The 23,077-nt window shown below is 40.2% G+C and overlaps 1 protein-coding gene across 1 annotated transcript in view; it reads left to right on the forward strand.

Moving 5' to 3' along the window:
* Nucleotides 1-23,077, forward strand: part of LOC124719626 (mucin-19-like) — a 367,770-nt gene that overhangs the window by 320,617 nt on the left and 24,076 nt on the right. The window contains exon 24 of the mRNA XM_047244842.1: nt 5,423-5,602. Coding sequence (XP_047100798.1) covers nt 5,423-5,602 — 180 coding nt within the window. The remainder of the gene's footprint in view (nt 1-5,422; nt 5,603-23,077) is intronic.

Below are 23,077 nucleotides of genomic sequence, written 5' to 3' on the forward strand. Positions count from 1 at the left end.
CACTCCACCAAGAGTGTCTTTCCGCCGTCCACCTAACCTTCGTAACCTGTTAGTTCATCCCTATGAAATCCCCAAACCACCTTCCCTACCCTCTGGCTCCTATCCTTGTAACCGCCCCCGGTGTAAAACCTGTCCCATGCACCCTCCTACCACCACCTACTCCAGTCCTGTAACCCGGAAGGTGTACACGATCAAAGGCAGAGCCACGTGTGAAAGCACCCACGTGATTTACCAACTGACCTGCCTACACTGTGATGCATTCTATGTGGGAATGACCAGCAACAAACTGTCCATTCGCATGAATGGACACAGGGAGACAGTGTTTGTTGGTAATGAGGATCACCCTGTGGCTAAACATGCCTCGGTGCACAGCCAGCACATCTTGGCACAGTGTTACACCGTCCGGGTTATCTGGATACTTCCCACCAACACCAACCTATCCGAACTCCGGAGATGGGAACTTGCTCTTCAATATATCCTCTCTTCCCGTTACCCACCAGGCCTCAATCTCCGCTAATTTCAAGTTGCCGCCACTCATACCTCACCTGTCATTCAACATCATCTTTGCCTCTGCACTTCCGCCTCGACTGACATCTCTGCCCAAACTCTTTGTCTTTAAATATGTCTGCTTGTGTCTGTAAATGTGTGGATGGATATGTGTGTGTGTGTGCGAGTGTATACCCGTCCTTTTTTCCCGCTAAGGTAAGTCTTTCCGCTCCCGGGACTGTAACATCAAAGACAGGAAAAGTAAAAAATACAGAAACATAATAGGCAGTGAAGTTATACTGGTTAACTATAAACTGTGTAATCCAAAAAAATAGCAAAAAGTCACGTACTATTTAGTGAAATGGAAGTTTTAATGTGCACTTGGAAATCCAAAGTCTGCCAAAAATTTTCTGGAAAGTAAAATTTTCTAATTTGAATGTTTTACAAACTGGCACGTTGTTCTAGAAAAGTAATATGTTTTTGTAATCAGAAAAAAATGGGTCTATAAAACTACGACAGTGGAATTTTGACACGATGACATTTTACAACTCAAAATTACTTAAATAGGGTAATTGTGAGTAAGTATACATTTTAATATAAAAACAAAGATGAGGTGACTTACCGAACAAAAGCGCTGGCAGGTCGATAGACACACAAACAAACACAAACACACACACAAAATTCAAGCTTTCGCAACAAACTGTTGCCTCATCAGGAAAGAGGGAAGGAGAGGGGAAGACGAAAGGAAGTGGGTTTTAAGGGAGAGGGTAAGGAGCCATTCCAATCCCGGGAGCGGAAAGACTTACCTTAGGGGGAAAAAAGGACAGGTATACACTCGCACACACGCACATATCCATCCACACATACAGACACAAGCAGACATTTTAAAATACACAGTTTTTGGAAAATGTGAGATGTTTGTTACAAAACAAACTTAGTACAAATACACTCCTTAAATAACTTTTTCTTTTCTTTCCTGTATTCTGTTCTACACATAATGGATGTACCATGAAAACATGAAACTTAATTTTCTATCTGTGTGGTATATCACTAAAAGCAGAGGTGTTGAGTAGTGGATAGGCACACACAAAAAGAAAGAAAACTTGCCAGATTTTGGAATAATCCTTTTCAGAGCTAAAGTAACACACACACAAACCTATGCCCCTATATGGTGGTGGCTGGATGAACAATATATATGTCTGTGTGTGTGTGTGTGTGTGAGAGAGAGAGAGAGAGAGAGAGAGAGAGAGAGAGAGAGAGAGAGAGAGAGAACAGAAGGGGAAAAAAAATTGATTAAGGAGTGTATTTGTAAGTGGAGGTATTCTGTCTCACTATGTTTCACACTTCCTGCTTCTCCTTTTCCTCTCCCATTAGTCCAATCTCCTTATTGACCACTCAATACCAAAACAGTAGTCAGTTTTAGTTAACTGTTCGGTCCTGCTCTCCAGCAACAAAAACAGGATTTCTTATTCTGTTTTGAGGAGTGTTGTCTGGAGCAAATGGAAGTGAACACAAGTGAATGTGCATTTGCAGACAATTCACCAGCATTCACTATGATTCGCTCATTCTGCGACCAAGCATTTACACTAAAGGAAATGGCACAGAACGCAAGACAATGAGCACAGCCTGTGAACGCTGTGTTATTGTTTTTTGGCGTTAATAATCAGCATACAGTATGCAACACTATATTAGTTAGAACCACAATGCAAAACTTCAGTACTCAGAGAGGATTATTTTTCACGGCAAGTGCACTGTATTTGGTAAAGAAACTAAAAAGGATATTAAAAGTACAATGTAGGTGTCTGAATTCGCACTTAAATATGAAATGTGTAGGGGAAATGCACGTGACACTGAACTGCAGATGCAGTCTTCATTAGCACTGGTGCAAAATTTTGCAAATATATTAGTCAAATCTTTTCACTGGTTTCTCATTATAATCAAGGAGGAAATTTAAAAGTAGAATGTTAATTACTGATGATAAACATAGTCTGAAGAAGGGTTAGCATTTATATGCAGGTTATTAACAGTTGAAGACATTTGCTGTAGTGAATGTTCCACGTTTCAATAGCTGCTATATATCAGACAGTTTCTGATGTCTGCAGTGACATAGGCAAAGCATGTCAAGGATTTTATTAGAGTATGTTCAAGGAATTGATAAAATCTGCTGTATAGTTTGTTAGATGAGAGACAGCATGGTCCGCCAGCTGCTGTGACCGAGCGGTTCTAGGCACTTCAGTCTGGAACCGCGCAACCATTATGGTCGCAGGTTCGAATCCTGCCTCGGGCGTGGATGTGTGTGATGTCCTTAGGTTAGTTAGGTTTAAGTAGTTCTAAGTTCTAGGGGACTGATGACCACAGATGTTAAGTCCCATAGTGCTCAGAGCCATCTAAACTATTTCAACTAGATAGCATGGTCCCAGGTAAAACATTTTTAATTGTACTAATAAATCAAATAATCATCACAAGTCTTTAACGTAACAGTGCTACATTAGCCATTTATTTACAGATACCATAAATGGGAGCACTGAGACTGACCAGGTCTTTTGTTTACTTTTAATTATCACAATACATACATACTGACACATGCTTACTTTCAATAACATTTATTGTGGTTTTACTTTCTCATAAAAGAATTACAAAGCTTGACCTTAGTCACTCCATTCCTGCCTGATGCAAGCCTCTGATGAATTTATGATCTTCCTCACAGCCTCAGTACGAGCTTTGAGTGCTTTGGCAGTTTTCTACCGATCATATTTATTTTCCTTTTACACTTGTTCGGTGGACCTCTTTGACCCCAGAAGCAGCTATGGTGTCTATAGTCTTCTATCAATGACATTACATTCTCATCAGACCACGCCATCGCTCATGTAATTCTGCACACATGTAAACAACAATGAAATAGACGAGTTAGAAAGAGGAAAGCTTTCTGTACTGCTAGTGCCACATGAGGTGGTTACGAACTTCCTCTTATGGTTCACCAAAAGACTGAAAACTTATGGAACACAAATGAATGCAAGTTCATATGAACCACTCGAGACAAAATGCAGTTTAAACAGTGAATTGGTAGACATTATGCTGCTTGATCCAGTATTGTTTGGTGTAAGCTTATTTTGGATTTATTGCCTTAATCAGTACATCTGCACAAAATTGCGTTTATTTATGTATAGCATAATATATGATTTATAAAGGTTTGCTACATTGGATGTTGTACTCATGTCCTGATGTTGTGCACGGACATATACCAACTTTGAGTACATTTTCACTGCTGTCCATAGTTGTTGGATGTAATATTTTTTCAGTAACATTTTAAAGTTGTTCAATGATTTGATGTTGCACCTATGTTTTAATATGTTTGTTATTATTCTGGCACTCACAGAAATTCAAGTTTGACAGCTAGTTGTTTGCACAAAGATATTTATGTTGTTTTGGGTCATCTATCTATTGAACTGTTATTTGTGTGTTTCCATTCTCTGGTATTTTGGTTATTCATTATCCCCACATAAAATTCCAATAAAAGTTTTAAGAACTGTGTGTGACTGAAATCGGTTTCTATATTTGTGTACTGTGGGGATAATCCTTAGTATGTCTGTGTATATTTCAAATCCCTCCAAAATATCCACGATTGGATCTTTGCGATTTTGTGCAGGATTTGTAGTGCATTTTCAAAGTTGTCAACTTCGTGTCTTTCATTTTAGACATGTGTAAAGAGGTGGATTGGTTGTTATTTGTTTCTCTCGTGTGTTCTCTGAATCTGACAATGAAAATTTTTCCTGTCTGTCCTATATGAAAAGTAGTGCAGTTATTGCGGTTAATTTTGTATAGTATAAACGAAGAAATTTCGTCGTCAGATTCAGAGACCACACAAGAGAAACAAATAACAACCAAGCTACCTTCTTTACACACCTCAAAGATGAAAAACACAAAGTTGACAACATTGAAAACACTCTACAAATCCTACATAAAATTCGAAAAGGTCCAGTTATGAAGATTTTGGTGGAATTTGGAGTGCACAGGCACACTAAGGATTATCCCCAGAGTGTATTAATGAAGAAACTGATTTCAATCTCATGCAGTGTTTTAAAAACTTTTATTGAAATTTTATACGCAGTTGTTGTTGTGGTCTTCAGTCCTGAGACTGGTTTGATGCAGCTCTCCATGCTACTCTATCCTGTGCAAGCTTCTTCATCTCCCAGTACATACTGCAACCTACACCCTTGTGAACCTGCTTAGTGTATTCATCTCTTGGTCTCCCTCTACGATTTTTATCCATCCCTTGATGCCTCATGACATATCCTATCAACCGGTCCCTTAAACGGATAACAAATAACCAAAACACCAGAAATTAGAAACACATCAATAACAGTTCGATAGATACATCACCCAAAACAACATAAATATGTTTGAGTAAACAACTAGCTGTCAAACTACAACTGTCAAAACAGTAAAAAACATAATGTATGTGCAACATCAAATCATCAAACAATCTTAAAACAGTACTGAAAAAGAATTGCATCCAACAACTACTGACAGCAGTAATAGTCTACTCAAAGTTCACACATTTCCGTCTACATCAGGAGTGAGTACAACATCCACTATAAAAAACCCTTTATAAATTATATATTATGTAAAATATAAATACATGCAATTGAATGCAATAAAGCCAAAATAAGTTCATATGCAAAAATAAAATATCAAGCAGCATAGTGTCTCCTAATTCTCTGCATTAGGTCCTACTGTGACATAACATATGCTGCAGGTCCCATAATAAAGAGAAAGAACGCAGTTTATTACCACATGCCTATGTTTACATCGGAGAGAATTCTTGTTCACTGTTGTGCATTCACTTGTGTTCAGTTTGGTGTACAGGGAGTCCCACACGGCTCCCTCCGTACATCTGGCAAGAGAGTCGACTAGAATAGTTTCCCTCCTCTCACAGTGTACGGAGTGGTCGTCCGCAAGCCGCAGCCGCAGCAGCCGGTGCAGCTGTCCCCGGACCGCTGGCAGTACCGCGCCGCATTCCCGTCCCCCACCGGCAGGTGGCCTCAGTCCGAGTCCGAATCCGGCAGCGAGGCGGGCGAGATCCAGCGCATCCTGGGCCGCGGCCGCAGCAGACCAGGTAGGGACGCCGATCCGTCTGCTTCTGCGACTGCGCCCGCGCGCGAGCGCCGACCTGTCTGTGTGCTGTCGTGAGCTGTGGAGCGGATGTGTCTGCGGTTGTGAGTCGTGCAGTGATCTCACACGGCATCGCGGGTTCCTCCGAAAGTCGAGGGCACTCGTTCCGAGTTGAGCGAGCTGCAGGAGGAGAGAGGGGAAAAGGAGAAATCGGGCTAGAGGGTTAAACTCAGCAAAATTTGTTTACAATAATAATGTGAACATTCTCATTTGCAATGATGACTGTAGCTGCACATTTCAGCTTCCTGATTCGTAGCAGGTACACGTGATAAAAATTTGTTGGAAAAATTAATTAAGAAATTGATTGTGCATAAAACTATTTCAAAATTGTGTATGTTTGATTATTAAAAGACCATCAATTGTCAGTAGTTCAGTTTTGATCTCTCAGGTTTTCCCAGCACAATTCATTAATGGTGTGGTTCTGGGTGTACAGCTGGGTTTTATTTGAGTGTTCTGCACAATATTTCGATGACTGACCCTGCAGTCGTCTTCAAGTGCTGCTAGCTGTGCTTAATGTGTATTCACTGTCAATAGTTGTTGGCCTAATGCTGCTATTTATATGAGGCGTGTTTTTTAAGTAAGGGCTGTTTTGAAATTAAAAAAAGATGTGCTAAGATATCTCAGTAATTTGTTTTTACACGAAAGCCTATACCTTAATCTACTTTTGTACATAATTTCTGTCAATATTGAGGCACTTGTCATAACGTTGTACCAGTTTTTGAATACCCTCCTCATAGAAGTCTGCCGCCTGACTTGCTAACCACTGCATCACCACTGTCTTGACTTCGTCATCGTCTCGAAGACACTGACCGCCCAGGTGTTTCTTCAAGTGCAGGAACAGATGGTAGTCACTGGGCGCAAGATTGGGGCTGTACGGAGGATGATCTAGAGTTTCCCGTCGAAAAGATGTGGTGAGATCTTTGGTCTGATTCGCCACATGTGGACGGCCATTGTCTTGCACCAAAGCGATGCCCTTGCTCAACTTCCACGGATGGTTGCTTTGATTCTGGTGTGACGTAGGCCACCCACATTTCATCGCCCGTAACAATTGGCTTAAGAAATCGTCACAGTCGTTGTGGTACTGCTCAAGGAAAGTCAATGCACTGTCTAAACGTTTGGTTTTGTGCACATTCGTCAACATTTTCGGTACCCGACGTGCGCTCAATTTTCGGTAATTCAAGTGCTCCACGAAACGAACATTCTCTCACGTTTTCCAGCTCTTGTGGATATAGCTGGTGAATTCTTAGTAAATTGAGTGGTGGACTGTGAAGTGTCCCTCACAGGGACACAGGGAAATCATTGATCAAGTTTCAACAAGTTTATCGATAGCAAAAATACATCTGCTTCAATAGCAAGAGCAAAAAGCACAAAATACAACTCACTAGGTACAGGTACAGCTACTTGACAGTGCTGTTACCTAGAAGTTGCCTGACTGTTTCTAGTGTGCAGTAACGCCGCTAGGAGCTTAGTGGGAATATACACTTGGAGGGAAGTAATCCAGCGTCTCAGAATGTCGCCCAGATTAAGTGCAACACATTTGCAGAAAAGTCTACCCTTAACATAGTCTAAGTCCATAGAGGAAAACAGTGACGAAAGCTGAGAAAAGAAACATTGGTCCTTATAACTATTTATTTACAGCTCGTACAAAATAGATACGTATTTCAAAGTTTTAATGACCTTCAAAGTAGTCGCCAGCATTGTGTATAACCCGTTGCCAGCGATGTGGAAGTTGTAGGATACTCTTAGCAGTGCCAGTTGTGTCGACAGTTCTGTAGCAGCTCTGAAGCGAATGCCGTGAAGTGTTTCCTTCAGTTTAGAAATCGAGTCGCAACTCGGGAGGGCTTAAGTCAGGGGAGTGCAGTAAGTGGTATAGCACTTAGCAGCCCCATCAGTCAAACAAATCAGTAACAGCTTGCACTGCACTCTTAAGAGTGTCCTAAGACAACGGCAAAGAAGTGGGTGGTGCAGTCCGAGTGCCGGCCTTTATAGCTGCCAGTGGCAGAATACTTGTGATACTATTTCCTTGTCACGTGTTGGAAAGACGTGAATAGGCAACCTCTGCCAACACTGGTACCGTCGCCTGGTGTCAGGTTGTGACTTCTTCTTCTTCTGTAGTGCTACAGCCCTCGGTGAGCCTTAGCTTCTTCGACAATCTTCCTCCGTACTTCTCGGTTATTTGCAGCTATTTTCCACCCCTGGACTCCCATACTGGTGAAACCCACTATTATGTTGTCAATCTATCTTCTTCTAGGTCTCCTTACCATCATTTTGTTTGGAATTCTAACCTCTGCCATTCTCTCCACACGTCCATTGTATTCGCTGTGATTTCACAAATTTCACTATGTCCCTACCTTATACACTGCTGGCCACCGTAAATGCAACACCCTGAAGGAAGCATCCGAATCAAGTGAAATTTACACCATGGGTTTGCAGCGATGAGATATGCGACTGATTAGAATTTCAGCGCAGACGCACATCACACGCGCCTGTGGCGCCACCTCATAGCGCCATTTAAGGCTTGGCGATTTCGACGAGTGTACGTTCGGCACGTGTGTTTACCTTGTGGTTGTTTCACAGGACGATCAGTTATGCCTCGTAGACAACAGCGAACATCGTTTGATCAAGTATCCGAGTTCGACAGAGGAAGGATAGTGGCTTACCGAGATTGTGGATTATCATACAGAGAAATCGCTAGTCGTGTTGGACGAAACCAAACAACTGTAATGCGGATATGTGACCATTGGATGCAGGAGGGTACGACGGACCGACGTGGTCGATCGCATTCACCTCGGTGCACCACTGCACGTGCTGATAGGCAAATTGTGCGCACGGCAGTGACGGATCGCTCAGTGACATCCCGAACCCTAGCACAGCACATTGCGTCTGTAACGCATCATCCAGTGTCTGCGCGTACCATTCGATGCCGCTTACAGCAGAGTGGTCTGTCCGCAAGACGTCCATTGCTTCGTCTACCATTGACGCAGAACCACAGACGTCTCCGTCGCCAATGGTGTGATGACAGACGGATGTGGACGGCAGAATGGAATGACGTTGTCTTTACTGACGAGGCACGCTTCTGTCTGCAGCACCACGATGGTCGGATTCGAGTGTGGAGACACCGTGGAGAGAGGATGCTGGACAGCTGCATTATGCACCGCCACACTGGTCTTGCACCGGGTATTATGGTATGGGGCGGTATTGGATATTACTCTCACACGCCTCTAGTACGCATTGCCGGTACTTTAAATAGCCGGCGCTACATATCCGAGGTGCTGGAGCCAGTTGTCCTTCCTTACCTTCAGGGCTCGGCCACAGCCATATTTCAACAGGATAATGCGCGACCACACGTGGCACGCATTGTCCAAAGGTTCTTCGACAATAACCAAATTGAAGTGCTTCCCTGGCCGGCTCGCTCTCCGGATATTTCGCCGATAGAAAACATGTGGTCCACGGTTGCTCAACGAGTGACCCAGATTACATCCCCAGCTGCCACACCAGATGATCTTTGGCAACGTGTGGAAGCTGCTTGGGCTGCTGTACCCCAGGAACACATCCAACGTCTCTTTGACTCGATGCCGAGACGTGTGGCAGCGGTGATCTCCAACAATGGCGGCTACTCTGGCTACTGATTCTGGCAGGAACCACATGTCACAGACGTCTGTAAATGTAATCATTTGATACTTTGTCAACATGTTATCTACAAAATAAATTTTGTCGTGCTACCTCTCGTCTTTCTTGGTGTTGCATTTACGGTGGCCAGCAGTGTATTAACTCTTGTAATTCAACATTGTAACATACTCTCAAGCCTTCGTCATCCCTTATTAGACCATATATTTTGCATAGTATTTTCCACTCAAAGGTTCCTAGTGCATTTTTATCATGCTCTGTCAACGTCCATGCCTCTGACCCGTATGTGATAACTGAGCAGACTAGGGAGTTATGTATTAGCAGTTTTGTTTTTCTTGAAACAAGGCTATTTCTGAAAAACTGCATATTTGCAAAGTAAGCTCTGTTTCCTGCTCCTATTCTTTCCCTTATAGCCTTTCCAGTACTATTTTCATTGTTATTAGACATTACCATATATTTTGTTTTGTTTTCATTTACTATGAGGCCAATTTTTAAGGCTTCTGTTTCCATAGCCCGGTATGTTTCTTGGAGTGTATTGATATTTCTTCTTACTATAGCAATGTCATCAGCATATGATCCGCTCGTGGTTGCCACACGGAAAGCTCACAATGCTGAGGCATGCAGGGGCTATGTATACTACACGTGTGACCGAGAGGTTGCAACTCTCTTTTTCATAGATCTCTGACATAGCGGACCCCGAGCTCATTTGAACTGAAACCTCCACCCACGTTCATCAGGTTTTCTGACATCTTTATTTCAATAGACTCCTTCATCGCACTGTAACAGAATACTGACATTTGCACCATGTCTGAAACAACCGAGCAAATCAGATGTTGCCGAGTACTGCCTCAAATATAATCATGAAATCAAGAACAATGGGACATGTACATCTACATCTACGTGATTACTCTGCTATTCACAATAAAGTGCCTGGCAGACGGTTCAATGAACCACCTTCAAGCTGTCTCTCTACTGTTCCACTCTCGAACGGCATGCGGGAAAAACTAGCACTTAAATTTTTCTGTGCGAGTCCTGATTTCTCTTATTTTATCGTGATGATCATTTCTCCCTATGTGGATGGGTGCCAACAGAATGTTTTCGCAATCGGAGGAGAAAACTGGTGATTGAAATTTCATGAGAAGATCCCGTCGCAACGAAAAACGCCTTTGTTTTAATGATTGCCACTCCAATTCACGTATCATGTCTGTGACACCATCTCCCCTGTTTCGTGATAATACAAAACGAGCTGCCCTTCTTCGTACTTTTTCAATGTCATCCGTCAGTCCCACCTGATGCAAATCCCACACCACACAGCAATACTCCAGAATAGGGCGGACAAGCGTGGTGTAAGCAGTCTCTTCAAGTAGACTTGTTGCACCTTTTAAGTGTTCTGCCAATGATTCGCAGTTTCTGGTTTGCCCCACCCACAATATTATCTATGTGATCACTCCAATTTAGGTTATTTGTAATTTTAATGTCTAAGTATTTAGTTGAATTTACAGCCTTCAGATTTGTATGACTTATCGCGTAATCGAAATTTAGCTGATTTCTTTTAGTACTCATGTGAATAACTTCACACTTTTCCTTATTCAGGGTCAATTGCCACTTTTTGCACCATACAGATATCTTATCTAAATCATTTTGCAAATCGTTTTGATCATCTGATGACTTTACAAGGTGGTAAATGACAGCATCATCTGCAAACAATCTAAGACTGCTACTCAGATTGACTCCTATGTCGTTAACATAGATCAGGAGCAATAGAGAGCCTGTAACACTTGCTTGGGGAACGCCAGATATTACTTCTGTTTTACTTGATGATTTTCCATCTATTACTACAAAATGTGACCTTACTGACAGGAAATCACGATCCAGTCACACAACTGAGGCGATATTCTGTAGGCACGCAGTTTGGTTAGAAGACGCTTGTGAGGAACGGTGTCGAAAGCCTTCTGGAAATCTAAAAATATGGAATCAATTCGACACCCCCTGTCGATAGCACTTATTACTTCATGAGTATAAAGAGCTAGTTGTGTTTCACAAGAACGATATTTTCTGAAACCATGCTGACCATGTGTCAATAAATCGTTTTCTTCGAGGTACTTCATAATGTTGGAATACAGTATATGTTACAAAACCCTACTGCAAATCGACGTTAGTGATATGGGCCTGTAATTCAGTGGATTACTCCTACTTCCCTTTTTGGGTATTGGTGTGACTTGAGCAATTTTCCAGTCTTTAGGTACGGATATTTCTGAGAGTGAGTGGTTGTATATAATTGATAAATATGGAGCTATTTTATCAGCATACTCTGAGAAGAACCTGACTGGTGTACAATCTGGACCAGAGGCCTTGCCTTTATCAAGTGATTTAAGCTGTTTCGTTACTCCGAGGATGTCTACTTCTATATTTCTCATCTTGGCAATTGTTCTTCATTGGAGTTCAGGAATATTTACTTCATCTTCTTTGGTGAAGGAGATTCAGAAAACTGTGTTTAATAACTCTGCTCTAGTGGCATTGTCATCAGTGACTTCACCGTTGTTAACGCGTAGTGAAGGTATTGATTGCGTCTTGCCACTGGTGTGCTTCATGTACGACCAGAATCTCTTTGGGTTTTCTGCCAGATTTCGAGACAGAATTTCATTGTGGAAATTATTAAAAGCATCTCACATTGAAGTACGCACCATATTTCAAACTTCTGTAAACTTTGCCAATCTTGGGGATTTTGCGTTCTTTTAAATTAACCTGTGGTGCAAATGAAAAGATTCTGTGAAAACGTGCTTAAGGAGTTTAAACATCTCAGGAAACATAATGAAATAGATGGAGGTTTCAATTTAAATGAGGCTCAGAGTACATAGCTTGATTTATTAAGCTTTCGCCAGTCGCCATATCAACCAGAGCAAGAAAACTCCACATTTCATAGAACGTCAGTGCAGGTTCTGAAAAAGAAAGATCATCGAACAAGGTTTGCGGAAGGATGCAAGAACCCAACATGTTTATAACCAGGTGAAAACAACAGATGTTAAGTACTTTTGGAAGTACACTAAGGAAGGGTTATAGTGCCTTTACTATTTATAATATATAAAAATGATCTAGTAGATTAAGTTGGAAACTGGTTCAGACTAGAAATCTACTCTGTAGGAATCAGCATGGGTTTCGAAAAAGACGGTCGAGTGAAACTCAGCTTGTGCTATTCGTCCACGAGCCTCAGAGGGCCACAGACACGGGTTCCCAGGTAGATTCCATGTTTCTTGACTTCCGCAAGGCGTTCGATGCAGTTTCCCAGAGTCATTTAATGAACAAAGTAAGAGCATATGGACTATCAGACCAATTGTGTGATTGGATTGACGAGTTCCTAGATAACAGAATGCAGCATATCAGTCTCAATGGAGAGAAGTCTTCCGAAGTAAGAGCGATTCTATCAACCCTATCTGGTACGGATCCCACACTGCTGAGCAGTATTCAAGCAAGGGGCGAACAAGTGTACTGTAACCTACTTCCTTTGTTTTCAGATTGCATTTCCTTAGGATTCTACCAATGAATCTCAGTCTGGCAATCTGCTTTACCGACGATCAACTTTATATGATCATTCCATTTTAAATCACTCGTAACGCCTACTCCCAGATAATTTATGGAATTATTTGCTTCCAGTAGCTGACCTGCTATATTGTAGCTAAATGATAAAGGATCTTTCTTTCTATGTATTCGCAGCACATTACACTTGTCTACATTGAGATTCAATTGACATTCCCTGCACCGTGCGTCAATTCGTTGCAGATCCTCCTGCATTTCAGTACAATTTTCGACTGTTACGACACACAGCATAATCCGCAAAAAGCCTCAGTGAACATCCGATGTTATCCACAAGGTCATTTATGTATATTGTGAATAGCAACGGTCCTACGACACTCCCCTGCGGCTGCAAATTATGAGCTTTGTTGAAACTTCATGCGCAACGCTCGTTTTCTCAACCTTTTCTGCCAGTCACTGGAACGGCCCAAGTACGACCTTGGAGCCCAGACGACAGGCATAATTTGTTCTAATGTGCACCACAGTCTGCTGTTGGTTGCACCCTGTTCCCTAAATGGCTGCTGCAATAGCCTCTTCAACATATTGAATGAGGCTCCCAGTAATATACTCAGTGGTGGCCTTTCCTGTCCCCTACTGCCATTTCCCGAAAGGGGTACCATCATACGCTGTACATTTGACATGCTGACGATTAATCGACCCCTACCCTTTTGCGTTCGCCTCCTCTTGACACCGGACGAAACAGGTTTAAACCACATGAAGTGAGTACTACTGACTCAGCTAATTAGTTTTATGAAAATTGGAAATGTTACTGAAAACTTGGAATGTCAGTCTTTCTAATGGTGGATGTTAATTTATCTCAATATGCAGATAATCTCACAAGGGATTCCGCATGGTGAACTATACTGTTATTTTCAAGTAGGTCTAACATTTATTAGCAAAGCTCTCATGAAAACTACATTCACTACAAGAATCAGTACAGCAGAAATAATAAAATCAATAATAAATCTAAGTCAATTTCAGTCTAGATAACTTTTTGAAATCTTTAAGATATGCCACATATAAATTGCAGAGGTACATTACCATGTTAAGGTAAAGATTAGAAAAAATATTAGTTATTTTCAGAAGTTGAAATCAAAACACATGGAGTAATTTCAACTTGCCACATCTCAAACTCCTTCATAATGTTGTGTGAAAATGGAAACAACTTGGCTGTACACCCAGAAATTCATCATTAGTATTTTAAGTTTTTTCAGGTTTTTATTTCAGATGCGTATTTCCACGATCAGGGTTTTACAAACAGTCACTTGAGGTTTTGCATTGTAGGCTATTGAAACAGATGCACTGGAAGCAGGTTACTTTTTATGTAAATGGTAAAACACAAGAGGGGTGGGAGTAGTGGTGGTGGAGGGTGGGCAACTTGTATCAGTTTCATAGCAAAGCCACAATAGTTACGAGATAGTTCAGGCTACATTTGCTGCTAGTCAGTATCCATTATGTACTGTAGCTTTCATCAAACTGACACTGAACTGGTATATCTGTTGTTGAACAGGCTGCAAGTGTGGCTAGTGAAGATAATTTTTTTAGGGGAGGGAGGAAAAAGACAGGTGGACTTTCCCACCTGCACACTGCTCAACAATCCTGAGGATAAACATACAAACTACAATGCTACAAAATATGGCAGAATCTGTTTCACTGGGTCTGCACTGAAATTCTTTGTTCCCACTACACCAATGTATGTATTAACAAGTAGAAGTATGAAAACATTGAGAATAAACATGCTATACGATCAAACATATTCACTTAATGATCTTCTGTTCTATAGATATTGTACGTAAATAAACAAGACTGCTGCAAGAGACTACAACTTTTCCTCCTGAGAAATAATGTTAATCGTAATTAAAAGAACAGAGTGTTTTAACAATTAATTTTTGTGGTGAGTTGACTTTGAGGGAATAAAAGAAAAGATGATATTGGAGTTCACAATGGGTGGGGCCTTTTTAAGCTGAAGTTTCTTGAAAGTATTGAGAACTCCAGTGTATTTGCTACGTGTTTCCGTTACATACATGGTGTCGCTAAGTGACTGCAAATTTATCAATATTCCAGGATGTCTAGTTTGCAACTTCTGTATGTATAAATAGTACTTTTCTCTTTGACAAACAGTTTTAAACAGCTGTAAATATTGACGACATGCAGCTGTCTGTATACTTTATTGTGCCAGTTTCAGTCTTAGACCACTTCTGAAAGTACAGTGCTAGATTTAACAGTTTTGTAGCCTTCAAACCGATTTGATATATGAGATTTATTCTTTTTATTCTTCATTACGATGGGCCAGGACTGAAACCAAATTAAAGTCAGACAGCTGTGTGTCGTGAATGTTTCCAAGTATATGTCGAGTATTAAACCGTGACAGCTGGTTTTTAAAAGCATTATCTTTAAACCAAGTTGTCTTATTACACTGACAGTAATAACTTTACCAGATTGAAGAGTAGAAATCAAGTGATTCCAGAAGGATGAGAACATTTTTGTGGCTTTGTGGGGCAGAGGAAATGGGATTGCCATTTGAATGCAGGTAATGAACATCCGCTAGTTTGTGAACATTCATAATTTTGTGAAATGCATAAAATTTCACACATATTTGAAATCTGTCTTTGCAGCTACCAAATAAAGCTTAAAACTGTACGTGTTTCACTAGATTCATTTCAAAAATCAATGTTGGTAGCATTTTTTTCTGACTTCTACTGACATTTGAAACTGTCACCTGCTTCCACTTTTCCTTGCCTGGTCACTGATGTTCTTAGCCAAATTTAACATTGGCATGCAGCACTACACATTTTTTTGACAGAAACACATTGTAAACATTTATCCACCAAAAAATTCATAGATGCTAGTGGCGCAATATTTTGATGTGTTCTTCAAATACCTTAAATAATTGTAATGCAAATAAGAACAGTATGGCTATGTAGATGAAGAGTGCAGTTTTTAGTGGGTTTTGTGATTACATCTTCAAGAGAATATTTAGTAGATATTATCTTATTTATGTTAGTGCGGCTGTTGTTCTCTCGGATTGCTTCTTCATATCGATCACAATTACTTTAAAATGCAGAACTGGTATTTTTCCTACACCACATTTTTATAAATAACTTTCCATTTTACTTTTGACTTGACAAATCAAGTTCTGTTTGCATTGTTGTAAACATGAACTACATTAGAAAACAACATTCAGTATACAACAGCTATTGTAATTTCCAAAGTTCACCTTCCATCTCTTAAAAACGTGTTTATTGTTAATATAACCATTGTTTGCAAGTCCTCCAATCTCCAGGACAGGATGGCGATCTGTGGAAAACTTAGTTCCGCATCCATACAAGTGCTTTCTCTCACGAACCCGATGCGATCACCGTCCCACACTGAAGACGAACATCGTTCCTCATTGTAACTCACCGTGTGCAAAAATACAAATAAAACCATCGAACAGTACCTGAGCATTTGGTATTTTCTGTTACCATTTTCTTATTATATAAATAACTTTCAGTTACAAGTACCAGATGTAGAAATGTGAATCACTCCTCTGGAATGGTATACGAGGCATATTTTTTAAGTAAGTACTGTTTTGAAATTTAAAAAAAGACGTGCTAAGATATCTCGATAATTTTATTTTTACATGAAAGCCTGTACCTTAATCTACTTTTCTACATAATTTCTGTCAGTTTTGAGGCACTTGTAATAACGTTGTACCAGTTTTTGAATACCCTCCTCACAGAAGTCTGCTGCCTGACTTGTTAACCACTGCATCACCACTGTTTTGACTTCGTCATCATCTCGAAGACGCTGACCGCCCAGGTGTTTCTTCAAGTGCAGGAACAGATGGTAGTCACTGGGCGCAAGACCGGGGCTGTACGGAGGATGATCTAGAGTTTCCCGTCGAAAAGATGTGGTGAGATCTTTGGTCTGATTCGCCACATGTGGACGGCCATTGTCTTGCACCAAAGCGATGCCCTTGCTCAACTTCCACGGATGGTTGCTTTGATTCTGGTGTGATGTAGGCCACCCGTGTTTCATCGCCCGTAACAATTGGCTTAAGAAATCGTCACCATCGTTGTGGTACTGCTCAAGGAAAGTCAATGCACTGTCTAAACGTTTGGTTTTGTGCACATCCGTCAACATTTTCGGTACCCGATGTGCGCTCAATTTTCGGTAATTCAAGTGCTCGATCACAATGCTGTACAAAACACTATGAGGAACATTAGGTAATCATAACACAAGGAGGAAATCGTAAAGTGTCTGTTTTCTCTCACCTTATTGTCCACTTCCGGCTCCAAACCTTCATTAACAACCGAAGGACACCCTCTCCGTTGTTCTTCGTGCACATTTGTGCGGCCATCTTTAAATGCTCTCACCCGCTTTCTTACCATTCCATCACTCATAATGTTTTCTCCGTAAACTGCACAGATCTCACGATGAATATTGATCGCCTTTAGCACTAAGAAGTTATAAGAGCGTGTACTTCAGTCGACGGGACTCGCGATTTTCGGAGGCATCTTAAACACTCAGTACACAACAACACAAACAAGGAAAAATCAGACTGTAATGGTGTCAGTGCATAGATTAAGGGACAGGCTTTCATGTAAAAATAAAAATTATTGAGATATCTGAGCACATCTTTTTTAAATTTCAAAATGGTACTTACTTAAAAAGCACACCTTGTATGTCACCACAAGAGATATGAGAAAAGTTTGAAGTTTTCTAAAATGTCATCTTGTATGTGTAGTAAAATGAGTGTCATTATTTTGTTTAGCATTCAGTATGTCCGTGCATATATCTGTGTGTGTGTGTGTGTGTGTGTGTTGTGTGTGTGTGTGTGTGTGTGTGTGTGTGTGTGTGTGTGTGTGTCAGATTGTACTTTGTACTTAATACTGAAACTGATGGTATACAAATCAACTTGAGAACAGAATGGGGAGAACCTGATCAAAGATAAACAGCAATTTTTTGAAGGCTGATTAAGAACTTGTTTATAATATTAACATTGAGCCCACTGACATTTTCCTACAATATTTCAAGTAGCCTCTAGTCACTTGCTAAACTGTCAAGTCAGACAGAGGGACCTGAGCATATTGTGTCTCCAACTGCATGTTAGAGTTGTGGTAATTCAGAAATCAAATCGGTAAGACAAACAGTCTGTTTTAACTATGACAGTAGGGCATTTACTGTCACAACACTTTATGCCAACCTTTTGAAAATATTGCAATCTAGTCACAATATTACAAAAAGGAAAGTTGCTACACACCATATAGCGGGGATGATGAATCACAGGTAGGCACGACAAAAAGACTGAAGACTGTCACAAGCTTTCGGCCATCAAAGCTTTTGTCGAAAACACACACACACGGCCGCGTGCACAACTTACGCACATGACTACAGCCTCTGGCAAATCTTCAGTTGCCAGAAGTTGCAGCCACGCATGTGAGAGAATTGCAAGTGTGTGTGTGTGTGTGTGTGTGTGTGTGTGTGTGTGTGTGTGTGTGTGTGTGTGTGTGTGTGTGTTTTCGACAAAAGCCTCGAAGGCTGAAAGCTTATATTGTGACAGTCTTTTTGTTGTGCCTATCTGCGACGCAGCATCTCTGCTGTATGGTGAGTAGCAACTTTCCTTTTCACAATATTGTTACATTGCATCCTGGATTTTCTAGTCAGCTACTTTATATTTCAAAGTTTAAAAAAATATTGCTTCTAATGACTTCTTCTACCAGATTACATAAATGTTTTAAATTTTCAGTTAAACTTAACCCCAAAATTTAAGCCTTGGTAGCAGATGTCACAGTCCGCAGTGAAAGTCCTAGTTAATATTTTCAGTTTCAGGACCTTACATGTCTCTTTTTAAAAAGTATGTTGTGAGTAAAAGTCAGCAAAAACTAACAAAATTTGCGTTTGTAAAATTCTTTGTTTACAGTGGGCATAAAGTTACCCCTCTCATGTCATTGGTAGTCCACACTATTGAAAGTGTGTGATGTTGCTAAGAGTGTGCTCAAAGGTATTTTCAGGTTCTGGACTCTACTAGCACTTCAGTATTGCTTTAAAAAGTACGTTGTTAGTATTAAGTCACCAACAATTAATGACTTTCATTTAGTTTATTTTTTTATGAGCGTGAAGTACCACGACTCTTGGCAGTGTGCATTACGGACAATATGTCGGTGTCGCTAGGGTTAAGCAATTACACAAATTGTTTCTCCCATGTATATTGTTTCTTCGTGCATATAATTTTAAACAAAAATGGCATAAACAACATTGTGCTGCTTTGCTTTCTTCCTTGCAGTCAGTTATAACAGAAAACTTCCATTTTAGGAATGTTGTATTTATGTCTGATTGGCTTACGATTAGAATACCACTACACAATCTGAATCACATGAGGCTGTGTAATGCTACCCATTTGCAGACCGAAACAATGCGAAATAATGTCACTGAAACTACTATCCTCACTGATCCAGCCACTGGAGAGATTTCTCTCATACCTCGTATACCATCAACCCCAATTGATTTACCCATTCAGTTTAAGCTGTCGCAGTGAAAATTGACTGAGAAAAAAAATGAAACCACACATTTTCACAGGAATGCACAACATAGTATTTTCTTTCTCACAGTTGGTTTCATTAGAAAACCTGTACATAGTTGTTTAAAAATATACAGACTATGTCCATCTGAATATTTATTTCAGTATCGTGTAAAAATTTGAAGTACATCAGTCGAGAACATTTGGAGATATTTTCTAACAATGTTTCCAATCCCCATACATTAAATATATATATTTATATATTACATATATTAAAATATAATCATCTACGTCCATCCAAATGTTTAGATAATAACATTAAACATCGTATTGTCTCTATACAGGATGTCCCATTTATCTTGATCACCCTAAATACCTGTCCAGATACAAATTACAAAATGTTTCAAGCAAATGTTCTTAAGCTGTTATAGGGACATCAATCAGCACAATTGTCTTTGTTGTAGCTTTGTTTCTTACAAATATATGAACAGTGGTATGACTTTTTTAAATGGCACCCTGAATTTTTTTTTTTTGGTACTTCAGTTCCTCTCCTAAAGACCTATTCAAAAGTGTATCACAGTGTACCATTCACTGAAACAAAATGTTATTAATAACATAACACAACACTGACTTTGAGCCCGGGATCACAAACTCGTCCAAATGCTGGAGTTGTCAGAAAACAAATGAAAACATTACACCAAAATTGACTTTGACCCACCTGTACCACTGTCTAGGAGTAGAACATTCAAAGGTGCTTAAAGTGGTGACCCTGGACACCGATACACTGGTGCGCTCGTTAAATGAAAGAATTATTTACTGCTTCCAGTGTTGCCAGCTGAAAATTACAAGCAAGCTAATACGTTTCCGCATGTCCTCTGGAGTTGTTGGAATATTGTGACAGACAGTGCCGCCGCTAGGTGAGTAGATTTTTTGTGTGTCAATTTACATTATATTGTCAATAATTTATTATTTTAGTTATTAAATAAAATTATTTGTAATAGATACTGATTATTTTCAGGGAAGTATGCTTTATGTAACAAAAACAAAAATTCTCCAAAATCAGGATGCAGACTTGAAACGGGTTTTTAGCCAGTGCAAGACATGTTCCCCATCCACCCACTTGGCTACCTTGTCAAAACATTGCTTAAGATTTAAGTGATGCAGAAAAGTTATACGTACTGAACTAAAAGTCAGAATAAATGGCAACTATTTGTCAGTGGTGAGAATCTGTGTGATGGTTCAGCCAAATCCATGACACACAATTGTACCCTGTCATTCTTAGCAACACTGCCATAGAAAATGATGTATTTTGGTACAAACTGCAGAAATATTAACTGCCCAGCAACTTCTTTTATTACTTTCAGGTAAACAATTATGTCTCATAATTTCATAGTTTTCTGCATTGCATTGTCCTTTTTGTACAGTAAACTGATTTATTTATTCATCCAGGGATAATTTCACAATGATTCAGGTTTTTATATTATAGTATAATGAAAATAAATAGCTCGAAATATACATACGCACACACACAGCGTACAAGTACACTATTTCATCAAAAGTATCGAGATACATATCAGTGGACATTAACATAGGATGTGTCCATTCTTAGCTCTTGTGATAGCTTGAACTCTGCTGGGGAAACTTTCAGAGATGTGTCTGAATGTCTGTGGAGGAATGGCACCCTGGTCACCCATAACAGCAGAAACCAGAGAAGGTACTTTTGTCGGATGTGGGGTCTGGAGCGAAGTCAGTGTTTTAACTGATTCCACAGATGGTCCATTCGGTTCACATCAGTAATCTAAGCAGGCCGGGCCTTTCAGGAATGTTATTGTCCACAAATCGCTACCTCACATATGCTGCATTATGACACAGTGCATTGTCTCCAAACTGTTCCTCTGCTATATGCAGCATACAATATTGTGTTCATATCCTTCCACATGTAGCTGTTTCTTGAACACAGTATGAGGGACCTCAACCTAACCATGAGAACCACTACCCTATCATAACAACAACTCCTCTGTACTTCAATGTTGCTGCTAAACATGATGGAATGTTATGTTCTCCAGGCATTTGCCAAACCCAGACCCTATCGTCTGATTGCCACACGGTATAGCGTGATTTGTCACTCCAAATCACACGTTTCCAGTCATCCCCTGCCCAGTGGTTTCGCTTAGCACTGACTGTGTTCTAGCTGGACGGCTGGTAGCACTCTGGAACTCACAAGTGGTGCCTACCACTGATTTTGTGCGCTTTTTAACCAACCTCTGCACTGCTGGACGGTCCCTGTTTGTCAGTACATAAAGTCGGCCTGGTCTCGGTTTAGCTGTTATTGTTCCTTCACATTTCCACTTCACAGTCACATCACCAACAGTCGACCTGGGCAGCTTTAGATGGGTTGAATTACTAAGGTGATATCCAATGAATAGTCCACGTTGCCACACAACTCCCATTCTACATCTACATCTATTCACAATAAAGTTCCTGGCAGAGGATTCAATGAACCACCTTCAAGCTGTCTCTCTACCGTTCCACTCTCGAACGGCACGCGGGAAAAATGAGCACTTAAATTTTTCTGTGCGAGCCCTGATTCCTCTTATTATATCGTGATGATCATTTCTCCCAATGCAGGTGGGTGCCAACAGAATGTTTTCGCAATCGGAGGAGAAAACTGGTGATTGAAATATCATGACAAGATAACATCGCAATGAAAAATGCCTTTGTTTTAATAATTGCCACTCCACGTATATGTCTGTGACACTATCTCCCCTATTTCGCAATTATACAAAACGAGCTGCCCTTCTTTGTACTTTTTCGATGTCATCCGTCAGCCCCACCTGATGCAAATCCCACACTGCACACAAATACTCAAGAATAGGGCGGACAAATGTGGTGTAAAGCAGTCTCTTTAATAGACCTGTTGCACCTTCTAAGTGTTCTGCCAACGATTCACAGTCTTTGGTTTGCTCTACCCACAATATTATCTATGTGATTATGATTAGGTTATTTGTAATTGTAATCCCTAAGTATTTAGCTGAATTTACTGCACTCAGATTTGAGTGACTTATCGCGTAATTGAAATTTAGCTGATTTCTTTTAGTACTCATGTGAATAACTTCACACTTTTCCTTATTCATGGTTAATTGCCACTTTTCGCACCATACAGGTATCTTATCTAAATCATTTTGCAAGTCGTTTTGATCATCTGATGACTTTACAAGACGGTAAATGACAGCATCATCTGCAAACAATCTAAAACAGCTACTCAGATTGTCTCTTATGTCGTTAATATAGATCAGGAACAATCAAGGGCCTATAACACTTCCTTGGGGAACGCTTGATATAACTTCTGTTTCAATCAATGACTTTCCGTCTATTACTACGAACTCTGTGACCTTTCTAACAGCATTTCCCTAGAAAGTTGTGTCTTTATAATTACAAGTTGTGGGAGTGTGGAAAAAAATTACTGTTGCCAGTTTTCAAATTTAGGTAAGCAGTTTTGTATCTTTATTTCATAGTTTCCTTCAGTAAACTTTTCCTTTTGATACAGTGAAAGTATGGAAAGGGTGTTAGAGCTTTCATGCAGTGATCAGACTCATAGAAAGTACCTGAAAGCGCAAAGTAGGCTGAATGTTGTTGACTTTTTTTTTCTTCAGTCAAGTTTGTTCATTCATTCATTCGTTCATGTCTCCCAAGAAGGAGAACCTTCAAGGAGGTGGAACA

Source organism: Schistocerca piceifrons, chromosome 11 (assembly GCF_021461385.2).
Source record: "Schistocerca piceifrons isolate TAMUIC-IGC-003096 chromosome 11, iqSchPice1.1, whole genome shotgun sequence".
Lineage (NCBI taxonomy): Eukaryota > Metazoa > Arthropoda > Insecta > Orthoptera > Acrididae > Schistocerca > Schistocerca piceifrons.